Source organism: Capsicum annuum, chromosome 4, assembly GCF_002878395.1.
Source record: "Capsicum annuum cultivar UCD-10X-F1 chromosome 4, UCD10Xv1.1, whole genome shotgun sequence".
NCBI classification, from domain to species: domain Eukaryota; kingdom Viridiplantae; phylum Streptophyta; class Magnoliopsida; order Solanales; family Solanaceae; genus Capsicum; species Capsicum annuum.
Window position 1 is genome coordinate 163735157 of NC_061114.1, and position 9574 is coordinate 163744730.

The 9574-nt window shown below is 38.1% G+C and overlaps 1 protein-coding gene across 4 annotated transcripts in view; it reads left to right on the forward strand.

Moving 5' to 3' along the window:
• The window catches only part of LOC107852487 (peroxisome biogenesis protein 1), a 31231-nt gene extending 24533 nt beyond the window's left edge, over positions 1–6698 (forward strand). For 3 of the 4 annotated variants that reach the window (XM_016697515.2, XM_047410356.1, XM_016697518.2), the window contains 3 exons: positions 4775–4892; positions 5816–6100; positions 6197–6698. In XM_016697515.2, coding sequence (XP_016553001.1) covers positions 4775–4892; positions 5816–6100; positions 6197–6235 — 442 coding nt within the window. In that variant the 3' untranslated portion in view covers positions 6236–6698. The remainder of the gene's footprint in view (positions 1–4774; positions 4893–5815; positions 6101–6196) is intronic. The other variant, XR_001669448.2, reaches the window with a different exon arrangement.
• The last annotated feature ends 2876 nt before the right edge of the window (positions 6699–9574 follow it).

The following is a 9574-nucleotide window of genomic DNA, read 5'->3' on the forward strand; positions in this document are numbered from 1 at the left end:
GAAAAAGATCTGAGGAGTCACCGGAAAGACGTACGGAACTATGTAAATTAAATCTGAGGAGTCACCAGAAAGATGCATGGTGCTATGCAACTCAGATATGAGACAGTAGTCCGGAAAGGTGTACGGTGCTACGCAAATCAGATATGAGAAAATAGTCACCGAAAAGAAGTACGGTGCTAAGAAAAATAAATATGAAAAAGTAGTCACCGGACAGATGCATGATGCTACGCAAAGATATGAGAAAATAGTCGCTAGAAAGATACACAGTGAGTCAGTGACCCAACTTTTGCTTACATAATCATTGGCCAGACGGGCGGCATATATGGATTATAGCCGTCCGCCGGCAGCGGAAACTCTTTGATTCTTTACCAAGATCGTGGAAGCTCTGATACCATGTGAGAAAATACAAGAGAAAAATATTATTGAATTGTTGTAACTACATTATTACATTGAGGCCCTATTTATAAACAATACATTCCAATCCTTTTCCTAATAGGACACTACATTACAATCCTTTTCCAAGTAGGATTTTATATGCTATTCCTATTCCTACTCATATTCTAACAGCTAAGTCTACCAACTCTTCATCATTGAGGGTTCTTTCATTTTTGGTCCTGCCGAAGTCGACCAACTCTTCCAGTAAACCAATTTTTCTGTTGGCTGTGTCAGAAAAATTCTTCTTGCTTCACTCTTTTAATTTCTGTTTTAGCATTCTCAGTTTGATACACAAATTGTAGTCTTGGCATCCTTCAACCTCAAAACTGTTCCACCACTCCTGTACTATATCAGTGAAACCATCAATTTCGAGACTCATTGAAGTAAAGATTCCTTTGTTCCCAGTTGCCACTATCTAGCATAACAGGGTTGTGGTCTGAGCCGGCCCTGGGGAGAATGTTTTGCTTAATGCTCTTAAAAGTTTCCCTCTCATTCCATATAGTATAGAAACCTGTCTAATCTTGCCGCACTGTGTTGATTTCCCCCCCTGAACCAAGTGAATTTTCCTCCAATCAGGCTAGGATCATGAAGCTCCAACTCTTCTATCCATCTTGAAAAATCTTTCATGATGTTGGTGACTCTCTTGCACAGGTCTATCCGCCATGGTCCTTATAGTGTTGAAATCTCCACCAGTTAACCAAGGTCATTCACACAATTCCTTGTATATATATATATATGCAGCCATTTCTTCCCAGCAAATTAACTTTTCACTTCTACTATGTGGAGCATAGACTCCAGTGAAATACCAGGAGAAGGAATTTTGGATTGATTCGAATCTGTAAGTGATCGAGTATGTACCTTCTTCCACCCAATTACCATTCCATACTCTACTGTGCCACATGAGAATAATCCCCCCCTTGCTGCCACCTGCTTCAGTGTACCCGAATCTCATCCATCTGCCAGGCCAGAGTTAGTGGTATGGACTGCGTACACTTTACCCTCCCCAGACCTTACTTTGTGGGAATACACTAGGTATGTTGTTGTTGCCAGGCCAGAGTTGGCGTACTATCATTCAATCCCCTTATTCACCTTGGTTTCCTGCGAACAAACATCTACCTTCCATTTCAGCAAACAAGTCTTAACCAGCCTCTTATTTGTGTTGTTGTTAAGACCGCTCATGTTCCATGTAATCAGCTTTATATTCATTTAAAAGACAGATTAAGTGCCCTCCCCCTGTTTCTGATACCCTGCACCTCCTTGTTAAGGCTAGACTGCAGGTTTTTGAGTTCGTTCTTGCCTATTCCCCTGCTTTTTGGAGTGTTGATTTCTTGCCCCTGTTTGTTGTTGTTCAGCTCTGTTTTCCGCTCATCAATTCTCACGAGGAGAGCAAGAATCTCTTCAAACCCTTCAAAGGCCACCCCATACATATTACTCAATTCCAGAACATTAGATTCAACCCAATTTGGTGTCACCATTTCAGTCGTTTCTTGTTCTGCCAAATCTGCATATTTGCTGGTTCTGCTTCCAGTATTTGTTGTATCTGGAGCTCTGTTTCTCTAGTTGCTGTTTTACTTGGTGTTTCTGACCTGTCCCCATCCTCTTCGTGGTCCATAATACTTCTCTCCTCATTGGATTGTGTTGAATTCTGTGCTTTCATGTGAGAGCTCGCACCAACTTCTTTCCTGTCATCGCCTCCTTCATATTCCCCTCGGAGTCTGTCTCACAGGTTTTAAGAGCTTCAAGAAATTGAGAAGTTAAGGATTTAATGGATGATAGGAGAAAAATGGGCTGAGAAGCCCTTTCAAGTTTCTAATTAAATAAAAGGGAGAAGTGGGCCCCTTTTTCTTTTTTTCTTTTTCTCCATTTACTTAACTTAATTAATCAACATAAAAGGGACCAAATTAGAGTATTTGAAACTTGGGATCTCTTGAAACCTACAGATGAAAATAAATCTCTCCTCTCCTCTTCAGCCTGCTTATGAACCTGAATATCTTTTCTTCAATGTCCACCCACTCAGAGTTAGTCATCAGCTCTGGGATGATAAGAACTGATCTCCTACTACCCCTCACGTTTATCTGGCTAATGTAGCGTCCAAACTTGTTAAGTTAGGTGCTAAGTAACTCTCAGATAGTGCCTATGTTTTCCTCCATCTTCTAACAATGCTTCCCTTCGTTTTAATTGCTTCCTTCATGGTCTGCACTATCCGTTCTATCGATCTTTTGCTAAAAGAGGTCCTGTTGATGGCATTCCTACTCCTCTCCATTCATTCGTACCATGTGCCGGTGGCCCCTGATAGCTTTTCTATGTCAAAGGATTTAAAACCTACTGCGAAATAGATGGTGTTATCCATCATTCACAATAGTGAGTTCTGGAAAAAGAAAGGGGGAAGAAACCGGTGTTCACAAGGACCACAGGAGGGGGAGCAGAGGGAGAAATCAGGGAAGTTTAAAGTTGCATTGGGACTCGTGTCTGGGAGCCAACATCATTTTTGTATTTCTATTTATCATGTTGACATTATTGGTTCTAGGTAGTCTCAGTCTGTCTTTGAAATGACGAGATTTTTATCAAGTGATTTACTTCATAATTAGCCCACAGATATGTATATATTTGGATAGGTTGTACATGCAAGCTTGTGCACAAGAGAAACATACATCTAAAATATTCTATAGATCAGCATCTGCTTTCTCTTTGACTTAATCCTTCTTAAATGACCTATAATTATCTCTGTTGTGTATTGACATTCGTCTAATGACTTTTCTGTCTCTACTGGAAAGTAATTCTGTTCATGGATATTTTCCTATTTTGACCTAATGGCATTTCACTGTCCGGACAGGATTGCATCAGGGATCTACTCTTAGTCCCTTTTTGTTTGCGTTAGTAATGGATGTGTTGACGCGGCGTATTCAAGGGGAGGTGCCGTGGTGTATGCTCTTTGCAGACGATGTAGTTCTAATAGATGAGACTCGAGGGGGTGTAAATGACAAATTAGAGATGTGGAGGCAAACTCTTGAGTCTAAAGGGTTCAGGGTGAGCAGAAGCAAGACAGAGTATGTGGAATGTAAGTTTAATGACGTGAGGCGGGAGAACGAGGTAGTAGTGAAGCTGGAAGCACAGGAGGTATGTAAGAGGGATAAGTTCAAGTATCTCGGGTCCGTGATCCAGAGTAACGGTGAGATTGACGAGGATGTCTCGCACCGTATTGGGGCGGGATGGATGAAGTGGAAACTCGCGTCGGGGGTGCTGTGTGATAAGAAGGTGCCGCCCAAGCTTAAAGGCAAATTCTATAGGGTGGTAGTCCGTCCGGCCTTGCTGTATGGAGCGGAGTGTTGGTCAGTTAAGAACTCCCACATCCAAAAAATGAAGGTGGCAGAAATGCGGATGTTGCGCTGGATGTGTGGACTGACTAGAGGGGATAGAGTTCGGAATGAGACTATCCGGGAGAAGGTTGGTGTGACTTCAGTGGAGTGCAAGATGCGGGAAGCACGATTGAGATGGTTCGGACACGTGAAGAGGAGGGGCATGGATGCCCCGGTCCGTAGGTGTGAGAGGCTAGCGTTGGATAGTTTTAGGCGGGGTAGGGGTAGGCCGAAGAAGTACTGGGGTGAGGTGATTAGGCGGGACATGGAACAGTTACAGCTCACCGAGGACATGACCCTAGATAGGAAGGTCTGGAAGACGCGAATTACGGCAGAAGAGTAGGGCCAGATTGGGTCGCTAGTGTAGGGAATTACTTGGTGGGGTTTTTTTTTATTTTTGATTTTTTATTCCCGTTATGATTCCGTATTCAGTGTTCCATGCTTATTACGAATCTGTGTGCTTTCCTCTGCTTTCCTCTGTGTTATATTCCTTATGGGTGCCGTATTTATGTTATGTCATCTGCTTCTGTGCTTTACTATGTGTTTGTGTGATATCTTGTGCCTTGAGCCGGGGGTCTTTCGGAAACAGCCTTTCTACTTCATCAGAGGTAGAGGTATGGACTGCGTACATCTTACCCCCCAGACCCCACTAAGTGGGAATACACTGGGTTTGTTGTTGTTGACCTAATGGCATTTAGTGTAAAAAGGTACATCAATGACTTGTGAGTCTGAATGTTGGAATTGAATTCATTACTATAATGTTATTTGGCCTTCTTCAAATGGAACTTCAACAGCCAACTGGATAGAAACACCCAGCGATACCATCTCTCTTAACCTTTGAGGTTGTCTGATCATGCTATACCTTTGTATTTTACTAAAGGATCCTTATGAAGAACAAGGATTCATTTAGCCTTCTTTTCTTTGGAAGAATCATAGTGATGCAATTTTTCTGATCAAGTTTGACCTTTCCTCATTTTAAGCAGTAGACCTGATTTGCTTGATGCTGCACTTTTGCGACCTGGAAGACTGGATCGCCTTCTCTTTTGTGATTTTCCTTCACAGCATGAGAGGTCGGAGATTCTTTCAGTTCTGTCAAGAAAAGTAAGTCCAAATTCTGATTGGGAACTAATTACAATCAATCTCAAATAGATGTTAAATACATTTCATCATGAACAGTAGGTCCTCAGTATGCCTTTCCAGATTAGTTTATGTGACTATTCTAATTTTTTGCAAAGAAACAATACATGCAACAGTGTTGCTGTGGTGTCATATCAACTAAATCATATCAACTAAACTTTTTCAATCTAATATTTTATACTCTCCTCGACCAAACTCAATGCAATAATTCAGTTTATCGTTTAATTTCCGTGAAAATCAATCCCAGTCAATGAAAATTAACCAGAGAGCAGATGAAAGCAACAGGATTATTAGTTATCAGCTTATCTAAGTTTCAAGTTAACTCAGCAAGTTGGTGAGTGTCAAATTCGACTACATCAATTCCCAAGCTGGTAGCCTTTAGTTCCTTTATGACGAGACCAAATTTACATGCTTCTTCCCTGTTCAGCTACACGGCAATGGGGGCTTGACCTGGTTGGATTTGCTCATAGTTACTGGAGGAACTGTGGCTGAATTCGACTTAGGAATAACCTTGAAACACAAACGGATGACTGGACTAAAGAGCTTACCAATGAAAGATTTCATTTGCGTTCTGACACTGACTCAGGCTTCCTTGGAAGTGGAGTGAAAAGGCTTTTCCGGACTTGGTTTTCTCTTCTTCCCATCTTTGCAAAGTGACAAAATATAACAGCGAAGTGTTTTTCAAATGATTTCATTGCCGGTGTTAAAGAAATGGTAGAAGGGAAACATGAGTATTCCTATGAGTAGTTTTGGGAGGGATGAAGACGTTTTGGGATAAGTTTCTAACAAGTAAAAGCTTTTGCTTTGACGATGGCCCATTAATTAATTCTTATGCATACATTTATTTGAATGAAGACGGTTAACTGATTTACTTGCTTGATATACAGTTACCATTGGCGAGTGATGTCGATTTGGATGGCATAGCTCGTTTGACAGAAGGGTTCAGTGGAGCTGACCTCCAAGCTCTTCTCTCCGATGCACAGCTTGAGGCTGTCCATGATCTTCTGGATAGTGAAAATGCGGGAAAGCATGATAAGAAGCCAGTCATCTCTGATGCTCTCCTGAAATCTATTGCATCCAAGGCAAAGCGATCTGTTTCTGATGCTGAAAAACAGCGATTATATGATATCTACAGTCAGTTTTTGGATTCAAAACGATCAGTGGCTACACAGGTACTCTGTTCTTTGCTTACCACTGGTGTGGTTGACGATTTACATTTCTATTGCTTTCTAATATTGCTAACTACCAACGACCATGTCTATTTACAGTCAAGAGATGCAAAAGGCAAAAGAGCAACCCTTGCTTAATGATTTGACTGCTAATCAAGCTCTATGTGCAAGAGCTTGCCAAAGACACATCAGCCTGATCACTTATAGAAGCTGCATTTTGGGTTGAAGTTTTGTCTTTTAAAGTTGGAAATGTCTTGTTGTAGCATTATATCTCTCTGTGGGGCAACAGTTAGAAGGGAAAAGTGAAAGTTATCTGCTGAATTGCCAATAATATTATGGCCATTTGTCTTAGTTTTAGGAGAAGAGCCTAGGCCAAATGTGTTATCGATATCTTACATATGTTTTTCTTCAGCTGAAATGTGTCTAAAAAGAAGCGATGATTGAATAATCAGACAATAATTGCAGGTATGTGTTTTCTCCTTTTCCCCCTTGAGAATGAAAGAATTATGTAGAAGTTAGAACCACAAAAGAATTGACACAAGATTGTTGGATTATCAAATTTGATTTATATACGAGGCTGAGGTTGATTCCCTGATTGAAATTCATTTTCAGAAGGAATGGAATTAATCCCCTCCCCCCTTCTCCAACTATTTAGATTTCCTATCATTATCGTTCAATTTCTATTTTGTTCTTTCCATTAATATACAAATGTCTCTATCTAAGGTGCTCAGTGCAGGATGAGAAAGACTTGGCAAGATTTTAGTTTTAGCTGTTCTATAAAAAAGTCATCGTTATTTTCTGTTTAAATTACAGTAAAGAAGGATGGTACAAGTATGCATATATAGGAGAAATATTAGGATCAATTGTTTTCGATTCTAAATACAAGACTACGTTAGGCTTTTTCATCCTAGCTTTCTAATTTTGATCGGGTGACTAATTCAGCTCCACTTCGTTGGAGTAAGTTGAACTCCCAAACACATGAATCTAACATTTCCCCTCAAAGAGACCAGACACATGGACAAGGTGAATATGCTCTCAATCTATATATTTGGAATCTCAGGAACTTTGAAAAGATTTAATTAATTTAAGCTCCGATTTTTCCCTTGTTATGTTACTGTTTCTAGTCTTATGGTTACACTTCAAAAGTACATGTAAATATGCTAAGAATTTATACTATATGTAAACTTAGGGGCAAGCAGCTTTCAAAAAATAAAAATTATTGATGAAAAGCAAATAGATTTCGTTGCACATCTTTAACAATCTTTCTAATTTTATGTACTTTTTTTCTATCTAATCATTTGCTATTCTAACATAGAAATTCCAAAAGAAGAAAAAAAACTGGATACTCGTTTTCTTTTTTTTGGCCCAACACTCCCTTGAAACACTTTAATCAAGACTTGAAAAGCACAAAGAGAAATGTAATAAATATAGAAAAAACAGAATATTACAAATATAATGAGTTCGTTGCCACAAACTCTAACAGTTGAATGAATAAAATTTAAATTCTAGATCACTCCCGATAAGTAAACCATTTTGGAGCGCTCAAACTTATCATGTAAATGAATCCCAGATGAATGGTAGAAGGTGGAGGCAGCGATCGAAATGGTCCTTTCAATGTCCAAAACCAAAAATATCCATTCCCTTCGCAGTAGAGCAGCACTTCTCCGTCCAAAAACATATATATTGGTATGACTAAATAAAGATGAGTCTCTCGTATAGTTGATAATTCAGTTTAAAATTCCTTGACATCATAGTGTTTCATTATCCATAACTTATGTGTCCAACTCCGTATCTCTATAAGTACAACGAGCACAAAGCAGTCCTCTTAATACTGAAACATCTCGTATCAAGTAAAATAGGATGGAAAGATTGCAAATTTCCTCCGGCAATGGTATCTCTCCGTACACCTCATTTGATATAGTAAATGAAACAATAAAATACTTAGATAAAATATTCATACTGATCCAATGAAATGCGCCTTGAATAAATGCCAATGAGTTCTTACCTCACATACAATCGCGAAAGTATCATTTTTTCTCCGCGAACCACTCTTCAACGCAAGAATTTTACAATATGATTTGACATCATCACCCTTATTGTCAATCTTAAGAATTTTATAATCATCACTAGTTGAGTCATATCCTATTCCATAAGTGCAAGAGAAGTGCGGTGGAAATTCGGGATTAGGAAGTACTACTGATTCATTCGTGGATGGGCACCACAAGAAATGATCACGACGAAACCAAAGAAGAGATAAACAAGCCATCGCAACATCATTGTATTATGTAACTGCATGATTTATCATTCGTAGGGCAATCAAACTTTTGTACATTCTCAATCGGTTGAATTGAGGATAAAGACGAAGAATATTCTTCTGTTCGCTTTTACTTTATCACATTTTGATTTAGCACAAAAACAATTAATAACATAAAATAGATTTTTTTTAATCTTTTTCTTGATTTGTCAAAAATAACAAGTAGATGCAGAAATACAATTAGAAAATTAGTGATAAGTAAAAGTGAACGCAGAAAATAGTACACATTGTACCAACCTTAGGGCTAATAAGAAATTTTTTATTATTCTTGGCACGTTGTTATGCTTCATCTTAAAATACAATTCAAAATTTAATGTCTCCCAAGATTTTGAATCAAAGAAGAGACCGCACAAGTAACTGTAGGATGTCCATAGTTATTTCCCTTGGTAAGTGGATTTCCACAGCCTGATTTATATTATTCTTTAACGATGTCACAGTAACTCTCTTCCTATCAAAATTTGCTTTCTTTGATGCTCTTTTCTCATTATGAATTTGATAGGAGAGTAAGTAGTTAAATAATCTTTTTTCGGATGAAGCAAGCAAAGTTGCAACAACAGAAAAGCCAACTATTTTAAGCACAAATTTGAAAAGCTTAGCCTTTTCCTCCATCTATTCAGCTTCCTTTTACTCAGCAAATTAATTTAGGGTAAGGAAATTGACACTCATCCATGTTAATTTATCAAATCCGGTAAATCTTCCTCTTCCTTTTCCCTTTTGAATTGGAGATAGGATTTTGGTTTCTTTTTCCTTTTCCTTCTTTAATTGAATGGAACAAAATAATATTGTGACTAAAATAATATTCATTACTAAACACTAGCAGGGGTTTGGTTAATTGGTTTTAAATTTTAAAAATTGATAATATTTAATTTGGTTTTGATTTTACTAAAAAAGAATCGAATAAATAACCAATTTGAATCGGATAAATTATATTATAAATTTTATGATTATTTGAATATGTGATATTAATTTTTTATAAATAATTATAAATATTTTATATCTTTTAATCATTAATTTAATTTTAGTCCACTTTTTTCAGATGCAATACAACACTTTTAAGTTTCGTTTCTTAAAAAATATGCTCAAACCCAACTATCTAATCTAATTGTTTATATGTGGTATGGTATTTTACTGATTTTTAACTTTGTTTGCTAAGACATCCATCA